Source organism: Ambystoma mexicanum, chromosome 10, assembly GCF_040938575.1.
Source record: "Ambystoma mexicanum isolate Mex_15411 chromosome 10, UKY_AmexF1_1, whole genome shotgun sequence".
Lineage (NCBI taxonomy): Eukaryota > Metazoa > Chordata > Amphibia > Caudata > Ambystomatidae > Ambystoma > Ambystoma mexicanum.
Window position 1 is genome coordinate 683,819,626 of NC_090932.1, and position 22,153 is coordinate 683,841,778.

Consider the following 22,153-nt stretch of genomic DNA (forward strand, 5'->3'; position numbering starts at 1 on the left):
CCTCGGCAGCCGATTGGGAAAAGTGCTGTCAGAAAATGATGGATGCCTTTTCAAGACGGCCCTTCTTGGTCCCCCGAAAGAGCCAAAAAAGGCTAGCGAACCCACTGTGCCTTAATAAGCCTGCAGGGAATTGTTGAAGGCTTCGACCCGTGCACCCAAAAGCCTCAATCAGAAGACCTCTGAGATGCCTAATTGATGAGCGTCTCCCATGTCGACTGCAGGGCGTGCATCTAAGCCAAGGGCTTCAATATATCCATTATCAAAAGACTCAATGTCGAATTCATCGAAGACCTCAGATCCAACTCCAGGCTTTAAGCCACTTCCGAAGAAGGACTTTCAATTACTTTGAATCCTTCTTCGACGAAGAAGGCGAAGATGATGGCGTTGTGCCCTACCTGTACGAATGCTTTGACACACCTAATGTCCCTCAAAAGTTATTTTTTGATGAATCTCATTTGGAGGGCTTGGCTACTTAGCTTAAAGAAGCAAGTGGCTTTGACACTTCTCTGAAGTAGAATTTGCTTCACCTGACACAACTGCCTATCCTAGTGCTGCATACAGGAGAGTTATGAACAGGATCACTGAGTAGTTGGGTTGGGGGCATCTTGCAAAGGAAATAGTTCAGTGTGACCTCACTGACCTCCTGGATAAAGGCCCTCCCAAGGAACTGTGCTGCTTTTTCATTCAGCACTCAAAAACACCATCTTGGAGGACTGGCAAAAGCATTATACCACTCTTGCTGCCAATAAGGAGTTGGTGAGGAAATACATATAATCATCTATTGATCCTGAATTTCTCTCCAGACGCTTTACTCCAGAGAATTTGGTGGTACAGTCAGCTACCTCCACTTTTAAGGCAGCCAGCTGCTTATCTATCTATCCCACCTGATGGGGATGATAACAATATGATATGCTAGCAAACTTCTGCTGGGATAATGGCACTCATGATCCTTAATGTGTCTTGCGCCTTGGCAAAGTATACATTCACTCTGTGGAATGTAATTTCCCAGGCCGCTGAAAGCATTCCTTAAGGAAAAATAAGGGATGGCTTTAACAGCATTATTGGTGATGGTAAAGAGGTAGCATGCCAATATCTCCTAATCGTGGCTTGATGCATCCGACTGCGTTAGTCGCTCTATGGGCTCAAGTGCAGTCATGAGGAGGTTTGCATGTCTGTTCACAGGATGTCATTCCTCCTTTCATCATGAGGTTGAGGAAGTTCATTAAGTCCATGATACTGATTGCTCCGGATTGGACCAGGAGGACGTGGTACCCGGAACGTCTAGACCTGTCCATCTGCCTTCCATTCCATCTTCCCGAGAGAGCAGATCTACTCACACAAGAGGGAAGCCGTCTTCATCACCCAGAAATCAGAAGTCAGAACCTTCATACTTGGTTTCTGAGAGGTTAAGATACAAAGATTGGGATCTCCCGTAAGACGTGATGAAGGTGTTGCTTTTATCCAGAAGACCAGCAACAAAAACGATATACTGCTGCTGTTGGAACATGTTTTGCAGCTGGCGTAGACCTAAAGATATTGATCCTTTCACTTGAAACACTCCTGTAGTATTTTCTTTTTTGTTACACCAGGCCTACCAGGCTACTTTCAAGGGTTACCTGGCAGCATTATCCATCTTTAAACGCACGCTAGAGCAAGGCTTTTATTTTAAAATACCCATTGTGATTCAGTTCCATAAGGGACTGACCAATATTTTCCCACCGGTCCCTTTCATAGTCCTGGCTTGGGATTAAAACTTGGTACTAACGTTTTGGATGGGGAGCTCCATTTGAACCTCTCAATTGCACTTTGCTTTGGTTATTAACCTTCAAAACAACCTTTCTAGTAACTATCTCTTCAGCTCGCAGAGTGAGCTACAAGCTCTGTCATGTAAACCTCTGTGCACTATATTTTTCAGGGAGAAGGTAGTTTTGAGGGTTTGTCCCTACTTCCTTCCCAAGGTGGTGTCCAAATGCCATCTGACACTAAACATTAGTTTGCCAGCATTCTATCCACCTCATCCTTCCAAGGAGGAAGAGAGGTTGCATAGGCTTGACCCTAGAAGGCTCCAAATTTTGATATTTTCTGATTGGCAAACGTCAGGCAAGATGATCAACTCTTTGTGGGTTATGCTGGACATAGACGAGGACAGGGCGTGACTATACAAACTTTGTCAGGTTGAGTCATTCTGTGTATTTCAGAATGGTATTCTATAGCCAGGAAAGATGTCCCTAAAAATCTAAGGTCCCAATCCACCAGAGGAGTGGTAACCACTTCGGCTTTGCAAAGAGGTGTACCAGTGCAGGACATCTGTAATGCTGCAGCTTGGTCTTCGATACACACCTTTTCAAAACATTACTGTCTGGACACCTTATCGTGTCTGGACGCTAGGTTTGGGGAAGATGTTTTGCACAATATAAACCATTAAGAAAAATCCACTGGTCCCACCGCCATCTATGCTGTGGGAGTCTATCAAAGATGAGGAATCTGTGGAGGACACAATCCAATAGAAAAGCAAATTATTTACCACTGGTAATGTTCTTTCTACTGGATGTTCCTCCCACAGTGTCATCATTGTCCCAGCCTACGCCAAAGACTATAGTTGAATTTCTTAACACACTTCTCTCTTTCAACGCCCATGCAGGTTTTCGTTATCCTCAAGTCGGCTATGCAGAAAGGGTGAAAAACTTGCACTGAAGCCACAGGCGTTTTGTGTGCTATTTATACCATCATCTATGTCACAACGGAGCATGGAGCTGAATACCGCTGAGGGCCATAGACTTGATGCAGCACAGTGCCCTCTGCTGTCTGAGGCTGCAACCAGGATATCAGTATATCAAAGATGAGGAATCAGTTGGAGGAACAATGGTTGCATGTGATTTTACCAAATTAAAAAAATACTGGAAACTTTAACGAAACATTTTTACTGAACAAAATACCTACTTTTTAATTTTTATTGTGAGCGTCCACCCCCCAAGCCACCTTTATCCCTTGATTTATAATCCTACCCCATCCCCCTCCCTACTTGTTTTAACCCCTTAACTCACCCCCGATACATATATTTAAAATAATTCTGTTTTTTTCTGGTAAAAATGTTTCAGTAAAAATAATGTTTGTTATTTAAAATTCTGTAAAATCACTGCATACTGGAACATCCAGTAGAAAGAACATTACCGGGGGTAAGCAATTTGTTATTCTATCTGAATTTCCTTCCTGAACAATCAATGGTTTCCTAACCAGTGGTTTTTCCCATGGGAATGATTTGTGCCTGGCATACACCGCAGGCTTCACCTTTGCTGTTCCTTCCACTCCCTGTTCTTCCTCTCCCTCTTTCTGTCTACTACTCGCCCTCTTCTCCCTCTACTCTCCTTCATCCTATTCCACCCACTCTCTCCTCTTTACTGTCCCTCTGATGATCCTCCCCTTCTCTCTATTTCCTTTCTGATTTTCCTCCCACTAAGGTCTTCCTTCACCCTCCGATCTCACCCCCTCTTACTACTTTTCCCTCTCCACACTTCTATTCTCTCCTTTTCACCCCACTGCACTCACTTCTCCACACCCCCTAAACTCCCTTCTCTACACGTCTCTCCCTTCTCAAACACTAGTACTCTCTCCACTATTACTCTCCCCTCTCTTCACTACCTCTCCCCATTACCACGCTCCCCTTGCCACACTATTAATCTCCTCCCACCTACCTTTCCCTGTCAATCTCCTTTCACTTACCCCCTCCCACCCTCTCATTTACTCCTTATTCTTTTCTACCACACCATTCATACAAACACACACATTCACTTCCAGTACCACATCCGCCCACTGACCTCACCTTGCACCACCACCTGTAATCCTCCTATCTCCTCCACACCGTACTTCCTCTCTTGGTCTACCTCTTCTGGCCTCATCCAAACAACCCACAACTACCTGTCTCAGCACTCCCTTTATACTTCCCTCTTTCGCCCCATTGACCATCCCTCCTCACTGTGTCCCTGTGACAATCTTCCCCTATTCTCCCAACCCATGAGGTTTTACAAACAGGTGATACAAAAGGGAGTCCTTTAGCATGCCCGAAAGTGGGGCTGCGCAGGGTTTGCTGAATTGCATACGCCGATGATATCTTGTTTACTATACTCCTCGAGGCCGCCAGCGTTTATTACATGGATTGGAGATTTATTGGAGATTTACGTAGAAAAGAATGACCTCATAATCAAATATTTGGGATTTATGTTTAATGCACACCCTAATATAGCAGTAGTTGAAAACAGGCTGTTGGGTAAAATAGACCAGATGGCCTGTCAGATTAAGTTTATTAAGCAAGTATTGCAGGTTTTCGATCCTAACCCTTATAAAATTGTATAAAGTGAAGGCAATTCCGACAATGCTATATGGAATGGATATAGATTCGCAGGCTTGGATGTTGAACTGGATAAAAGTGGAAGGGAGATTATGGAAGAAAGTCCTAAATATACCAAAGTCACTACCGTTGGCTTCCTTTCACTACGAGCTAGGAATTACCTCCTTGAGTGCCTATTTAGATTGGAAACTGGTTCAACTATACAGGTTACTGCAGTTTCCTTCTGCAAACACCTCGTACGAAAACGTGCATCAAAAGGCACAGAGCGATTCCGGCTATTATTTAAGAACTCTACAAGGGTTGAAAATATTATCCAACTGTGATCGATCACTGGAAGAGTTGTCAGAGAATCCACTAGGTGTAAAAAGAGCATTATTGAGAACACACTGGATAAAGATGATCATTGCTGTATGTAATGTTATGCTGCACAACGGTTTTACAATTTTAGATAAACCCACGGGACTTGTACCTTCTTACCACTGAAAATGTCCTAATGCAAAAAAAGGGGGCTTTCTGAGATTTCTTTAAAACTTGTTACCGACCAGGCAGCTTTTATCAGGGTTCCAACTGTAAGTTGTGTAACCTGGAAATAGCGCATACATTGTGCCATATTCTGACAGAATGCCTGGGTACCCACAAAGAGTTCTGGTTGAGGAACTAGAGACAGTTCTAACTTTAGAAGTAGTGAATTTGTTCAATGAATTAAGCTTTTTGCAAATTTTATTCAGTGAATGACATATGAGTGTTCAGAGGACTGGTTAGGATGAGACTTTACTCATGAAGTTGTTTTTACTTAACATATATAATATGATTATTGTTTATATGATATTGTTTGATTTTATGAGTCATATTTGTATTGACTGTAAGCCAAAAATAAAAAATAATATATTTACCACTCCTTTCTCGTGTGCAGGTCAGCCAAGTTTTGGTAATGGCTACCCGCACTGACAGTTTGTCGTTCATGGTCCAGTTCGTGTGAGGTCCTTGTCGGCATGTCGGTCTGCTGGGGAGCCTTTCCCCGGCTATCTCTCAGATAGGTGCAATGTCCGGGAAATCCCCGTTCTTGGATGGGCCTGTTAGTTCATTTGCTTGACTGGGGAACCATTCTACAGCCTCCCAGTGAATCTCATTTTTGATGGAACGTTCTGTGTTTCTGCAATCCTCGCTTCTGGTTTGTGCCACGTTTCTCCCCCCTCTGTGCTGCTAGTGCCTGGGCCACTGAGTGAATAGTTGCCAGCATTATGGGGAGACAGAATCAGTCTTTGGCACTTGGGGTGCTAGTAAAGGTGATTACCCACACAGGGAACGCTGGATGAAGTAATTTCTCTGCAACAACAAAGGAAACTGCCCAGCATCATGCAAAAACGTTATGGTATGATTTTCAGTGGTACTTTAGGCAACCTGACTGCTGCCGAGTGAAGATATTGTAATTGGGAGCCTCCCAACTGCCAACTTCCCCCTGTGCAGTAGGGCTGGATCTCGTTTTCTACCACGGTAGGGCTCTCGCCCCAAGCTGAGAAGGATACCCATCGAATCTTGACCAGGTCAGCTTACTGACCTCACAATATACAGAGCTTGAGTCACCTAGTTGCTTACCTCATACAGCACTATTTTGCCTCAGACTGCTGCATTTGGTGATTGTTTTTTTGCCTGTAGAATGTATGTTTAAATGAGCTAGTATTTTAGCCAGTTGGCAGCAAAATGTGACCAAATCCATATTGACACAGTTGATTTCATGGAACCGTATTTGTGTGTGTTCGTTCATTCCTTAATTTTGGATGCAGGAAGAATTGTAGAAGAGAAAATAACATATGTCAAAATCTAAAATCACATTGTGCAACAATGCACCTTGCAATATTATGCTGTAAAAAACAGGGGAGCCTTATGTTACATGGTCCTGTACAGTATATTAACCTTGTCAATAGAGGATGGAACCCCTCTCAGCCTTTGCTAGGTGGTCTACCAAGGCAGAGATCCAGAGCCAGACCGACTGCAGAAAGGGATGGTGGCAGTTGGGAGGGTCCCATTTCCTGTCCCTTCCCCAAGTGCCAGTACTCAATTGCATAAACCCATGGCTTTGAACCCAAGTGCTTGAAAAGGTTTCTTTTTTTTTCTTCAGCGAAAGAGACATGGGAGAACACCACCCAAAAAACATAAAACTATCAACACCCTATGCAAATGTATCTAACAACCCTACCGAAGTGAGTCAACGGGAAGAGAACCAGAGACCCTGCTTACTCATCAGGAGCCCTACGGGAGTGGAGTACAGACACCACTGGGTGGAAAAGAGCAACAGAACGGGGAACCACAGTTCCTATGCAGCTCCTGCCGACGCCGCAACCCAATCTCAGACTGCGTGACAATGCAACCTTTGTGGCCTCCCTAGATCAACAGTAAAAGACAGCAAACCCCCCATCAAATAGAGAGTGGACTTACCTTGAGGGTGCCAGACCCTACGGGAGTGGAGTACAGACACCACTGGGTGGAAAAGAGCAACAGAACGGGGAACCACAGTTCCTATGCAGCTCCTGCCGACGCCGCAACCCAATCTCAGACTGCGTGACAATGCAACCTTTGTGGCCTCCCTAGATCAACAGTAAAAGACAGCAAACCCCCCATCAAATAGAGAGTGGACTTACCTTGAGGGTGCCAGACCCCCACCCCTACCATGAATTGGGACATTGCACAACACAAACTGCCATATTTGTTCTGCGTCAGCCCTGCACCGTAAAAGAGTGTGGGGCTTAAAGCACTATATGAGAGCTTTCTTTTATGCCACACCTCCCTGGTGAGGAAGACTGGGCCTGATTGGCCAGGCACAGCAGATCAACCAGACTATAGGGAAGGAGTTAAACGAGACCCCAGGAAGCAGGAAGTTGTGGGTTGTTCAAGTGAGGTCAGAGGAGGAGGTGGCAGACCAAGAGACCAGCAGGAGGAAGGACAGTAGAGTGGATTGTGGAGGCAATCTTTGGAGTAGGTGAGGCATCGGTTAGTGAGTGCAAGTGGTATTGTGTTGAGTGTACATGGAAGATTGTTGAGTGTGATTAGGAGAGGAAGTGTAGGGAGAAAATGTGAAGTGCTTGTGTGAGTGAAAGAATGGTGTCTAAGTAGAAGCTGGGGTGGAGTAGTAGTAATACGGTGTAGAAGTAGTTGGAGGAGGCAGCTGGAGTGTGGAGGAGGGGAATAGTAACATCAAAAGATGGAGGCAAGGCTTAGAAGGAGAGAGTCGTTTGTGGCAGAGTGTAGGAAGACGTATGGAGTAAAAGAGGTGGTTAGTAAATTTGGAGGAGGGGAGTATTAAGAGGGCACCAGAGGGAAAGGAGTACATAGGTGTGATAGGAAGGAGAGTTATTCGGGCAGAGTGTCTGAAAGGCACAACCCATTATCCGTTTTTTAATGAACACACCTTTGGAAAGCGTGTGGTCAGTATAGGAAGTTCCTTAGGGAGGTTGGAGGGATCAGGCATTTGGCCATTAGGTTTTCACCTGTAGCATAAGATAGAACTTGGACAATCTGGGTCAATATTCTGTGTATACTAACCTGGGGAGTCGGAGCCCCTTGGCTAAGGAGGATTGATGGTTTCTTGCTGAGGGAGAGTGATAGCCCTAGGACTCTGAACATTATTTTTGATAAAACCCTTGAGCCATCTGAGACTCGCAGTATTCCTTGAGTCATCTGTGACACTCTGTATTTCTACAGAAAGTAAGTGATAAAACATACTAAAATGCATAATAGGTACATGTTATTGTGTTCTTTGCTAGTCCTACTTAATGGTGCAATCTTACACTGAAGGAGAAATTGTTCATCTTTGTTTTATTTCTGCCACCTGTAAGATGAATGATACAGGCATGTTCCTACACTTGGGGTCAGTAATGAATATTCATAATACATGTTTCAAAGTTTTATGCCAGCAGTTCTCTTCAGCGTGGAGGAGTGTACCATACGATCTTTGGAAATGAAAATGTAGCAGAGAGCAGTCTACACTGAGGTGGTTACCTTTTACAAAGATGGATACGATCATTACCAACTGGGACAATGTGCTTGTGCATTCCAGGGCTTAACATTCTTTTTATCCATTTTGTGAGGACTTTTGAATTGGATCCCTGGATGACGGAGTCCAATAGGATTGTGGAAGTAGCCTGGAATAGACCACATTTATATTGGTTAACACCATTAGGAATTTGCACGGGGGGAGGGTGTCTGTTCTGTTTGCTATTGGGTACAGTGCTATTGCAAACATGCATTAAAAGACTAGAAATAGGGTCCTAAAGTCAGCATTGTAGATTACTTTACTCAATGCCACTTTACCCCTATCCAAAGCTCCTTTGTAAAGGTTCTTTAGAGTCAGGCAGTGGGCATTGCTTCTGGCTGGCACCAAACAAAGACGATTGTTGCAAACCATTGCCATCGATAGTCCACCATCTCCAAACATTAGCAATCTTGGTGGGCCATCGTCACGCATGCCACTTCCCCGATCTCTCTGCCTGGGATGTGAGTAGGGGCCATCACGCCCAAAGCAGTTACTTTTAGCAACTCAAAGCTGTTGGCTTTGGCTATGCTTGGTAAGGCATGCTCTGGTCTTCTACACAGTCAAAGGTCTCTTGTCTTAGAATATACTCCAATGGAATAAAACGTTTTTTGTAGGTTTTTAAACTGTTATTTTCCCATCGTGTGACGATTTAATCCTATGTTTATTTTCAGATGCAGGTATACAGATGAATCAAATTGCTTGTATTGGTATATCAACTCAAAGAGCAACTTTCATTACATGGAACAAGTATGTATTTCATATCGTTTTGCTTAGTAGCTCTGACCCAGATTGTGCATGTTAGGTTTTTGCTGCAACAGTATCCCAACTGCTTGTATTTGCTATAAATTAAACTACCAAATAAAGTGCAAGTATTTGTATGACTCCTCCAGATATTGAAAAAAACCCTATGTTTTTGTGTTCTCCTTTTTAAGCTCTGTTTTTATACGCACATTATTTCTTTCCCATTGTACTTCTTACATGTTTGTTTAGTACAAACATTGATGTATTGGAAGATAAATCAATTCATGTTAATGTTAAAGGTATTTATACTGCGCACCATCACCAACGGAATTGGTCCGGAGGCGCTCAGGCGGATCTGTAAGGAGGCGTAAATGGGTTAGTCGGGTGAAGAGGGAGTAGGAAAGTGAGAAGTTGGTGTGCTGTTGGCAGCTTCCGTTTGGTTTTCACTGTGCACTGAGCTTTGGTGTGAATATCGGACCGATGCGAGACCGTGTTCTGTTGGTGCGGTTTATGTGTTGTTTGCTTGTTGTTGCGGTGTGGTGAAGCGCATGCAGTTTGCTGAGCGAGAAGATGGTTGTGTGGATTTTCGGTTTAGTATGCAGAGATTTGAGCATGGGGTTAATGGGTTACATGTCTCTTAGTCCTTTTAATTCTTGTTGTATGTGTCCGGTTGTCCTATAGGTAGGCATATTTTCCACTTTCCTTTCCTGTCCATCTAATTGTTATGAGTGATGGCGTGGTACGTTCCCATCTGTATTGTTTTGAACTTCGTTTAATAGGCGTGTCTTGTTCCCCACTCTGGTATTAGTGGTGTAAATTAGCAATCGCCCACTCCCTTGCCATCTATTTCCTGTCGGTGGTCCATAGTTGCCCATGTGTAGTTTGTAGGCCAAGGTTTTATTGATATATCATCCTTGCCTTTCTATCCCGCTCTATCTGTGATCTTTCTTTGGTATCGTTATGTCATATCTATCTCTACCTTAACTTCTGATTATGGATGGTAGCTTAGGGGATTGAGAGGGTTGGTTTATTCTCTCAGCATTGTTTCATCTGCGTAGGTGCCACCATTGTCGTTCTTCTAGTTATGGGGTGAAGAGCCAGGATTTGAGATGTTTTCTGAATAGGAGGAGATTTCTTGTGTTACGTATGTTCTTTGGTAGCTCGTTCCATGCCTTTGGGGCAAGGTGAGAGAAAGAAGAACCTCTGAATTTTCTTTTGTTGTAGGGTTTTGGTTCCAAACAGATGTCGCTGCTCGATCTTGGCCTCCTGTTGGCCGATGTAGGCTTAATTTGTCTCTTAGGAACTCTGCAACTTGGTTGTGCATTGCTCTGTGCGTAATGCACATTGATTTGAACTTGATTTGCTGTTTTATTGGTAACCAGTGTAGTGTTTTCAGCGGTGGTGTGATCTGTTCTCTCTGGGGTAATTTGAGGAGCAGTCTGGCCGCCGCATCTTGTATGCGTTTGTAGTTTTTTTAGAAGTCGTTCAGGCAACCCCAGATATAGGCTATTGGCATAGTCTACTCTGGACATAATGTGAGTGTTTTGTTGGTGAATTACAGGAATGGAAGGATCCTTTTTACTGCTCGCAGTAGGTAGAAGCATTTCTTGATTAGAGCGTTTGCTTGCGGCTCTAGAGTGAGTTTGTTGTCCATCAGTACTCCCAGGTTTTTTTACCATTGACGATGAGGCTGGGGTTGAACCGAGTTCCATTGGCCAGGGGATGTAGTGGTTGTCTCCTCCGTTTTTTGTGATGATCATTATGTCTGTTTTGCCTGGGTTTAGTTTGAGGTAGTTCGAGTTTATCAAGTTGTATATTTCACAGAGGCAGTTCTCTAATGTTGTGGTGTTTTCTTGAATGTCTTTTATTTTGTAGACTATTTGTGTATCGTCAGCGTAACTGTAACAGGTGAGGCCGTGTCTTTTGATGATCTTGATTAGTTGAGAAAGGTAGATGTTGAATAATAACTGGGAGAAGGATGATCCTTGTGGTAGTCCGCTTGATGGTTGGGTTGGATTTGAAAGGTTTGATCCATATAGTCTCTGTTCTGTTTGTTAGGAAGGATTTGATCTATAGTAAGACGTGGTCAGTGATTCCAATTTCTTTCAATCTTGTGATGAGGATGTCGTGGTTAACTGTGTAAAATGCCGTAGAGAGGTCTAGAAACATCAAAGCAGTACTATTGTCTGAATCTGCGTTTGCCTTTAGGTCATCCCATATCGAGAGAAGAGCCGATTCTATTCCTCGCATTGGTCTAAAGCCTACTTGTGCCTGGTCTAGCAGGCGGTGCTCTTCTATGAATTCTTGGGTCGTTCTGTATACCTATGTTTCTAGCAGTTTAGCTGGGCACGGGATGTTGGAGATGGGTCTGTAATTGGCAAAGTCTTCTAAGTTTCCTGCTGTATCTTTGAGTAGCGGCCTGATGTATGCTGATTTGAAGGATTGTGGCACTTTTCCTTTTGAAATAAAGCATCCCAAAATCAGAATATTGTAAATCCGAGGGCCCTAGGTTCTATAATGATGCATAATGCCTAGTGCCTTTGGAACTGGTGGAACGCTGATGTGATTTGCTGTATTCTCAATATGTCTTTTCTTTGATATTTGATAAATACTGACCAAGCTCCCAGCAGCAGTAGTGATTTGCAGAGAACGGATCTATGTTTCATCAAAGTGAATGACTTTGTTGTAATTCACTTCGATGCAGTAAGAGTTTTTTTCATTCTTTTTTTTATAGAAAAAGGGGGTTCCCCCATACCCACCTACCCACTCCAACTCCCCGTCCCATTCCACCTTTATACCCATTACCCCTAAATATACATATAATAATTACTACCCCACAAAGTAACTGCATCAAAGTAAATTACAATGAAATAATTCACTTCGAAACAAGAGAACATAGTATGATGGCAGCATCTTCTTGGTCATGAGGTGCTGGGCATAGTGTTACCTGAACCCATTGTAGAGTGGGTTGTGATGATGTAATTGCCTCAATACTAAGCTGCACACTGTGCAGGTGAATTTATTTAATTTAATAAATCACACCATCTCACAACACTGCTGTGGTTGTGGTAGGTGGTATATAGAGTGTGAAGAGGGAATTGATGTCATTGTATCATTTATTTTATGTTATGTTATGTTACTTTGCATTTGTATAGTGCCTTATGTACCATTGGTATGATCTCAAGACGCTGGTAGGTTGAACGCCCTCGGGAACCGTAGTTCAAGTCACTAGAGAGAGAGAGTCATAAGCAATGTTCCCTCTAATTATTTTTCTCTATGTGCGGAACAGGTTGGTTGTTGTGCGAACATTATTTTCCATGTGCGCAACTGACTAATGAGGTCAATGCCTTTGTGAGCTACTGTCGACCTAAGAGAGTTCGGAAAGGAATTTCCTCTTCCCAGCCACTACAATTCTTTAAAAATCTTACAACACTTTTTCCAAACACATAGGCTAAAATAAAATGTCATAGGTGATTATACAGAAAACTCATCAAGCAGTCCAAGACTTCAATATCTGCCACAGTACCTTGCAAACTTACATCCACGCAGAGAAAAATGTCAGCCTCATTAAGAGTTTGGCGGTAAGTGGTAAAGTTGGCATTAACTCCATTACCGCCAACTTTACCACTACACCAAATGACGATTTTGGGGCTGGAGTGGAGTATGTGCCTCCAGGAAAATCCTGGAGGTAAATCCTCCAACTCAACGCTGAAATAATTGGAATTTCTGCTGCGATAATTCCACCAAAAAAGCCAGATTGAGTCCAATGGACTCAATATGGGCTCAATGTTAATGGGAAATTTCACTAACACCACGAGTTGTAATCCAGCAGAAATTCCCCTGGACCAAGTGGTGGTAACAGTAATTCGTTTTGGCGGTATTCTGGCGGATGTATGCCGGGATAATGCCCCAAGTCTTAATGAGGCCCTGTATGTTTTATGCCACTGGAAAATCACTCATTCGTATTACAAAACACATATCCCTTGTCATAGCTGATGTGGCTTTTATAAAACTAAGACAGAATACATTTGATGATAGATTAATGGCAATTAAAAGCAATGTGTCAAAAACCTGCTGAAAGGAGTTCAAGTGCCACTTTAATAAAAATATTCAAGGGCCAGAAGAACATGCTTCTAATAATTTGTGGAAGGATGATAATTGCATCAGAATAACTGCACCTTAGAATATGATGATCCAAAGTTCCTGTGCCTCTGCTTACTATCCACATTACGTTCTCCTGGGGGTAGTGAAAACACCAGCCTTCGAGCTAAGAAACATATGCACCATGCATTTTTACTCCCTAAAAAAGGAAAATGTGCCTAACAAAAATGAGAAACAATGAACATATCATTGCTTCAACCCACAAACTTCCACCGATATTTTTTCGAATTAGTGACCAGTAGAGCAGTGACATAGGAAAGAAGGAACTCTAATAATATTAATGCTGATCGCAAAAGGAATGTTATGGGGAAAGAACATCTTATAATAAGCAGAAGGTATCCCTATTAGCAAAACGAATTACTTTTTTACTCCCATAAAAATCATTTGACTCCAAATAGGGAGCAAAATCTGATTAGAGAACTGCTTGTACCCCTGACAAAGGGAGTGAAATGACAGGGCACATAATAAAGTGTATTGTTTTGCCCACCCTTCCGCACCACAGCGTAGATAGAATTTAACAAGAGCCTTTCGTGCGGTGTATTATGGAGACCTGTTGAAGAAAATCAAACATATATGCCTTTTAAGGGAAGTGCATCAATTCATCGGAGATACAACTGATTGAGTGCCTTCTTCTGTAACTATGTCCCGAGAGGATAGCTCAGCAGCAATGTGCTCGCCTTGGAAACAAGATGACACGAAGCAACACAGATTCGATCCCCGGGTCCGCACTTAGAAACCTCTTGGTATTAAGTGCGTCATTAAATACGCAACTAAGAGACATATTCCTGTAACAGCGCCTCGATGCGCTTTAAAAATGCAAATAAATAAATGGATCCCTCGTCTGTAATTCTTTGTTATCAATACTGGTTATCAATTCTTGTGTATAAGATGCAGGGGGATGCTAGAGACTGCAAACAGAGAACTCATGGTTATATTGAAAAGCCCACAGCTGTTGAGCATAGAAAGAAAAAGAAGGTGCTGTTGTCTAGATGGGTACTAGAATTTTCTATCCTTTAGCAAACACGCAACACATTTCCTTCAGTGTACTGCCGAAATGTCAGACTTGGTCTTTGAAATATGCTGCTTTGTTCATCACCCGCAAGGAGTGTTGCTTCCACCCATACCCTTCCACGGCCCTTGTGCTTACCTCCAATACTAGTTGATAGAGCACTGTAAAAGGTGAGGGGTTGTAGAAGTAAACACTCACTGGGATATTTGCAGACCCACAATAGTTTGCATGCAAGGCATATTTAAATGCCTTAACATATGATGTGCATTTTAAGAACATCATGACTCTGCATGTACACAATTCTTTTGCAGTGCAAACAAGATTGTTTGCAACATACCTCACCCTTATATCATTGTCTAGTATTATACAAGTGCTCAGTGAAACTGTTTTTGTATAGAAGCAAGTTACCATATAATGAATGAAGGTCTATGACCAAAGGAACTCCGAACCCTTGGAAACTATGCAGATTTTGTGAAAAGCATTTTCCTGTCTGAATATCCAGATACTATGGGCGAGTAATCCCAGGCATAGTCCATACCCATTATCCCTTGTAAGCTAAGTAAATGATATTGCAATGTTGCTCTCTAATTATAGGGTAATGTTAGTAATGCTAAAGTAGGAGACGGTGAGCATCACGTTTGTCTTGTCAAAATCATTAGAGGGCAAATTAATATTTGAGTTTTATAATGCGTTAACTTACAAGGGGCCGCTTCAAAGCACTTGCGTAATATATGTACAAAGAAGAGAAAGGATGGGATTTGGTTACACATCTAAGTAGCCTGCTTACTTACAGTCAGTATCCGATATTTGAGCTGGCAGTTGGATTATATAGTGTGGGTGACGCTATTGGTAAGGCACAATGAGTAACACAAATTCTGGGTCGTGAACGTTGTTCATATTACAACAAACATAAAGCAAGTGGATATAGGTACACGTCTGCTAACCGTTCGCAGAGTCAAGAGAGGAAGAGTCAAGGTTGTCCGGTAGAATCTTAATTTACTCTCAGTGATACAGTAAAATTGGGGTAGAGTCAGGTTTAGAAGTCAGGGGTGGGGAGGGAACTTTTTTGGTTAATGTTTGCAGGCATATCTTGGTTAGATTCTTCTATTCATGGAGCCAGTTTTTCATATTAGTTTTTAACCTCTTGTTGTATTTTGCTGTTAGGGATTTTAGGTGCATAGTAGTGTAATGCAAATTAGCAGAATATCAAGACTAGTTGCTTATTTTAAGAGAACAAACATTTCAGGTAATTGCTGTGGCTTGTGCCTTATTAAATCTTTTTGAATAGGGGAGAATTGTCTGTGTGCGCTGCTAAAAATCTTCTGAGCGGCACCCAGAAGCAAGCTGGGCAAGCGCACACGCGCACAGCTTAGAGGGAACATTGGTCATAAGGTGCGTGTGTGCACCGGATATGTGTGCAGCAGGTGTAGCACTCGTATGATAGCTCCTTCTTAGCGGTAGGTGTGGTGGTTGGGAGAATATGTGTTCGTTCTGGCAGGGTGATACCAGACTGATTCTGGCTGCGTTAGGCCTGAGGAGAATGCCTAGGCTGGCGGGTGTGCAGCCAGCTGTGTTTAGTTAGGATGATGGGGAGTATGTGGCAGGTGTTGGTATGAGAACAGCTATACCGAATGTGCCATAGTATCGCTGTGTTCTAGTTGAGTGGTGGTGTATAGAAGAGAGTAAGCGTGGTGATGTGATAAGGTGGTTTTCAGTAGGTGCTTGAGATCGAGCACCTTTGTGCTCAATGCGCTTCGCACTCTCCATCCGTAATAGCTCCTGGTCCCACAGAGGGAGACCCTACGATACCCAAGAGCTTTATTCATATCCTGATCATCAAATCCTACTTTATTAACCTGCTTTCTCCCTTCGCACCGTCACAATTTACTTATAACTGCTACCATCACTTGAACAGACTATCAGAAGGTAGATCAAGGATTCTCAATTGCCTTTTCCTTCAGGCAAAAACATTCAAAATTTACTACTGCCGCACATTCACTCCCATCCATCCAGGACTGCACTCGCCAACACACTTAGCCCTCCAAACGCAATTATACCAACTAGGCAATCCCACCAGTTGGTATTCTTGCAAGACAAGCTTGCATCTTACATGCACTTGTTTCGGTCATGACTTCACCACATTTTGCTTCAATCACCAATCAAGCATTGTGCCTTATGCACCATCAGGGAGAACTTCCATTTTAGTGCCAAATTCCTCCCACCTTAGAGATCCCCAGCTCTTTTGCTGGACTGGGGACTTAAATTTTTACCCTGGAGTGAGCGAGACCTTTTTCTCACTGTCTCAAGTGTTCTGACCCGATTTGGAGAATGTTTTCACTTTTTGAGTTTGACAAACTCCTAGGCATCTTATTTTTGTATAGTGACACACAGCACCTTCAGTGCATTGTCACTGAGAAATCCTTTAGATTTCCCATAAGGTTTAAAGGTTGAATACCTGTTCTTGTCCCCAAGAATAGTAAAGTGAAATTGACTTTACTCAACTTTTCTCTTTGTAGGTCCAGCACACCCCATCCTATGTGGAGTGCTGGGGGTTACCTAGTAGCCCCATAGCCTACATTCTCATGTAACATTTTTTATGTTTTATTTTTTAAGCAATCACAGAAACCTGGCTGCACCCCGCAGCAGGCCCTGCCCTCTCGTTAGGCATACCGGAAGGATTTGCAATTTACAGGAAAGACAGAACCTCCGCCAAACGAGGTGGAGTTGCCCTGATCGCTAAATCTAACCTATCCATCAGGGAACTGCCCAACCAGGCTTTCCCCTCTGGGGCACTTCTATCAATCAAGCTGTCCTACCCTAACACCGCAACCACCACCATGCACATCTTATACAGACCACCAGGCCCACTACAAACATTTGACAAAGATATAACCCTTCTCCTCTCAATAAACACTAAACCATCCACAAGAATCATCATCCTAGGTGATTTCAACCTCATCCTTCACGACAGCTTAGATCATAATGCCACGACCATTCAAAACACAATGGCCGCTCTCAGACTTACTCAACAAATTGAACAAGCCACCCATGACAAAGGCCTTACCTTAGACAGACTTGCTGACAAATGTATCAACTAGCATCACAGCCAATTAACCTTGTGTAGTATACCTTTACTGAAAGTATACTAGAAATTCCCTTGTCAAAATGTTTGCTGAAGGCCATAGCCACTGGGACATTGGTTATTTTCTATTATAAGTGGGGTAAGATATACCAAACAAAACATTGACCTTCAGTTAAGACAGTTAAGGTGAAACAATTTATCGCAACAAAATCTACAAAATTTGGTGGCTGTTGGAAGTGATGACATCCTTAATTCGGAGTCCCCTCGTTGATGAGCACATACATGATATGAGAAATGTCATCAGTAATGACATCAAATTGCATAATGAATGACCAACAGGGAAACTCTGAGTCTTCGCTTCCAACACCCACGGAGTTAAGGTTGCGTTCACCTCCAACACTGGCCAAATTTTATTGGTTTCATTGTGATAAATTGTTTCACCTTAACTGTCTCTTAACAAAGGTTTTCTTTTCACTGAAATGTTTGTATTGGCTAATATTTCAGTTCTGCGTAGTTGGCACTAACACTGCAGGACCAATTGCACTCCTTAGCCAATACCTCACCTGTGCAACGAATCCCTTCATACTCGACTGCTCCTTCTGTCCTTCTGGTGGTCTCTTGGTCCGCCACCTCTGACCTCACACAAAAAACCCACCCTACCTCTTTTCTGCTTCTATTCCCCTTTCTCTGCCAGGAATGGATAACTCTCTCTGGCCATTCTGGCCATGTCTTAACCACCCGGGATGTGTTTGTGTAGTGAAAAAGCCATGAGTAGGGAGATGAGCCCCCACACGCTTTCTCTTGCGGGCTCATCATGTGCTGAATCTGGCAGCTCTGAAGGGTCAATGTTCATGTTTGTGTTTGTCAGACTTTTTTTCATGATGTCTCCCAGTTGGTCCCTTAATGGAGGTTTCTTCCTTTCCGTTCCCCGGTGGTCTAGAGGGCCTTTGTTTTTTTGTGCAAACCTGTCAATTATTTGGGAGCTCCGCAATGACTGTAACGTTGCAGCGTTGGAAAGTGAGTTCTCGTTCTCCTCGTAATGGGGTCATGGTGTCTGAGAGATCATCTGCAGGCTTGTGGAGACTTGATTTCTTTTTGCTCTCTGTCACCAATCACAAGTTGATAGGCCATGCCTGCCTCTTCTCTGCGTTCTGGTCCATTTGCTCATACGCCAGTTTTCTGAAACACATAAGAGGAGACTGGCGACCAACTGTTTGAGGCATAGCATGAGCAGTTAGTGGTCTGCACAGAGACTTGTTGGCACAAGGGGGCGGGTGATTGGAAAGGGGGCAGTGTCACTAGAAGTTTCCTTAAGGGAAAAGACTGGTTCTGGATTTCTCCCTGCACTTCCCGCCCGCCATGCATAGGGGTTCCCAACCTCCTCTGATAAAATCAAGCACTTGTCTTTGTCACAGTATGCACTCTCAGTAGATTTTTAAAGGTGATCTACAGGTAAAGAACAAGTTCTATCAAGAACACACACAATTTCTCTCTCACTGTCTCCCTTTTTCACCTTTCCTTTTCTGTGTCTCTTCTCTTTCATCTGTCTCACACAAACAAAATATCTTCTTTTAAATTAAGGCAGTGGCACCCCCCTCTTATGGTGTAAGATAAGCCAGGAATAGGTGTATGTCTTCCAGGTGTAGAAATCTGAAAGTAGTGTATCAATGCATGGTCAAAGCCAGGTAGGAGGAATGGTGACCAAAGAGAACATTCAGCAAAAAACAGTCAGATTACTTGAATCCAATAAATGCAATGAAATCCAGAAGATAATTGGTCTCGGGGTGAGTCCAAATTCCGTCACAGCATTCATCATTGAGTTGTAAGTGTTTCCTCATAACTAGATTTCAATGAGGTATTATTCAGAAATGAAAATCTGACAGGTGTTTTATAGTTATACCTCTTCATTTTCTAACAGAAATTAATGTTGTTATTTTTAATGTGTTGACCTGTGAAGTTGAATAAAATGCTCATCAAACCAAAGCCAAATATTTCAAGAATTGGAAATATTGCAAGCCTCTTTTTTAGGACTAACACAAAGCAGAGAAAAGGGAGGGGTGGGAGAGCAGGGATCTGTCATCATTAAGCACGATGCGGACACAGGCAGGGGACAGAAACCTGCCGTGCCCTTATCCATATACCTCCCGCAATGTAGCTCATGGTCCTCATCATGAGTTGGCCTACAAGGCTATTAGCCCTACCGCCAAACCCCTTTGGCGCTATTAGCGCCGGATCACGGGTTTGGCAGAACGGTAAGTCCCCATTGGGCCCATTCTAGAATTTCCCATTCCCCGTTGGACCCAATTTGGTGCTATTACCGCCGGCGGTAATAGCGCCAAAATCGGCACAATCGCGGCGGATTTGCTCCTAGCTCAGAGCTGGGGGTAAATCCGCCAAGCCCGTGATTTGGCAGACCCTTAAATGTAATAGCGTTACCGCCGCATTTAAGGGTTACCGCCAAACTCATGATGAGGCTCCATGTCTTAATATGCTGCTCTGAGGTTTTTTATGCATAACATCTTTTTATTGCAATATTTCATTAAACAACAGTTCTTTCCAAATCAACAAATCCACATTTCAGACCTCCATACATTCTAAGAATTTGTTTCCGCCCCCAACCTCCCCGGGGTGCCTTCACCTTCCTGTTCGCTGCAGGTCTAAGACTGTCCCATGAGATCATCTACATATTACATAAAGTTGATTTGGGGTATTTCTCCCTGAATGCAGTCCAGGACGTTTCAACGTCACTCGCGTTACTATGCAACAGCCTTGTGAGATTCTATTTCATAGATATCTTTTTCTGAACATAGATTTTCCCTCTTTCAGTGTGTTGCCACACATGCTCTCACTACCAGCAAAAGGAAATGTATCCTGTGTGGCACATGGCTTCTCACTCCCTCCTCCTCCTGTAGGCCAAAGAGCACTAGTAACAGGTGCATCTGAAAGGGGCCCCTAGGGGTCCCTTACGTCTATGGAAACAAGGCAAGTCACCATACACGATAGATAAGCCAGACACAAGGTTGTATTCCCAAGGCTAGGGTTTATTGCAAAGCAAATAGTCTCAGTTGGCCAACTCGGTCTCACGCCCCGCGACGTGCATCTCTAGACCTCGAGGGACGCAAGAGAGTGAATTATGTACATCAGTTACATATATACAAAATGCATATCATACAATCAGCTATGACATGTTTAACACCCCCGCTTTATTGGGTTTCTTTGAACTCGGTGTGATGATGGACACTTTTGACAATTATGACACCTTCAAATATCTATTCTAGTAACAAAATGCAATTTGCAAGTGCGGAGGCATCTTTCAGTTCTTGAACAGAACACAGTGCTTCTGTCTTTGGAAGCGAGCTACATAGGGGGGAAGAGTCACATTCCAGACCTTGCTATCTATGAGGTGCTATTCGTGTCCTGGGAGCCGACACGCTCTACAGGACTCAGTAAAGGGGGGGCCGTAGGAAGAGCATAATTCAGGCTTTTAGCTGCTTTAGTCTAACATATCCTACCATATAACAAGACTGGCTGGCAGCTGCGAAATGATTAAATGCCCTGCAGCTCTGCTTCAAGGCTACATTCGGGAGGGAGCCGGGCATTCTTTCCTGGCGCTGCCTACGTTGTGTTTCAACGAACTCTTGTTAGCCTCGCGGCCCTGCGGCCTTGTCCTTTCACGTTCAGACAACAATGTTTAAGAGTCGAGCAGTGTAAGCAGAAAAATGTGCTGCGAAGCAATAAGAACAGTAAGCAATGAGCAATTGTTAGAAAACAAAATGGCGATCCTTGTTACATCAAAATGGTCGTTCATTGGTAAACTCGGAAACCTATATGTCTATCATATCGTGCATGAGACGGTTGGCCCACGGCCACCAAAATACGTTTGCCGTCAATCATGAGAGGTATCAATTTTTCTAGACTGACACATCCTCCTAGAGAACCCCTGTAGGTCTTTGATCCATTCTTATACCTCTTTCCAATACTCCTGTGCTTTTTCACAACCCCCCCACACATGGCAGAAGATTTCCAACTCTCCACACTTCCTCCAACACTGAGCTCAGCGTAGGGAACAGCTAGGACAACTGTTTAAGATCATATTGCCATCTATGCGGTATCTTCAGGCCATGTAGCTTCTATTGGAAAGAAACAGATGTCTTGTAAGCCATTCTGCATAGCATGGACCACCCCCCTTCTTGTAGCCCCATCTGGAGGTCTCGCTCCCATTTCCTCCTCAGCCCCTATCCCCCACGGTGTCTTGCCTTAGTGATCTCTGATATAAAGCCTTTTCGAGTTAGTCCAGCTGTCTGGAATTCTTTGAAACACGGTAAGGACCCTCTGGATCTCATCTTTCCATCTTGAGAAACACAGATTTTTGTCAGTGCATGCCAGCATTCTTATACTTGTTAACTGAACCAAATGTGATGGAAGAATGTCTCGGTTTTAACATTGTTTGTATTGTTATGTATACTTTTAGGCCTGGTGTCAGACATTTTGAGCGATTTCGAATATCTGTTATATTTGGTTAGAGTTTTGAAATGCTTGGAATATGCTGTACAGTTTTTTCGATGACTGTATCTGCATAGGTTTATTTTGATGATGAGATATCGCTCCTCTCCATGGGGATGAACTCTTTCAGTCACTAACTTCTGATATCCTAATCCCACTGGATTTGTCATCTGCCTGCTATACTGTCAAGCTGCCATGGTACAGGATCCAAGGACTAGCCAGACAGCCCAAGCCCAATAGCACAACCCTCCAACACCCGCAGGTTTCCTCAGCGCTCACAAC

The 22,153-nt window shown here is 43.3% G+C and overlaps 1 protein-coding gene and 1 long non-coding RNA gene across 3 annotated transcripts in view; one reads left to right on the plus strand and one right to left on the minus strand.

Moving 5' to 3' along the window:
* GK5 (glycerol kinase 5) overlaps positions 1–22,153 on the plus strand; it is an 831,314-nt gene that overhangs the window by 258,987 nt on the left and 550,174 nt on the right. For both annotated transcript variants that reach the window (XM_069618275.1, XM_069618276.1), the window contains one exon: positions 9,047–9,122. In XM_069618275.1, the coding sequence (XP_069474376.1) occupies positions 9,047–9,122 (76 nt within the window). The remainder of the gene's footprint in view (positions 1–9,046; positions 9,123–22,153) is intronic.
* LOC138491643 (uncharacterized) overlaps positions 1–22,153 on the minus strand; it is a 306,564-nt gene that overhangs the window by 180,447 nt on the left and 103,964 nt on the right. The window lies entirely within an intron of this gene.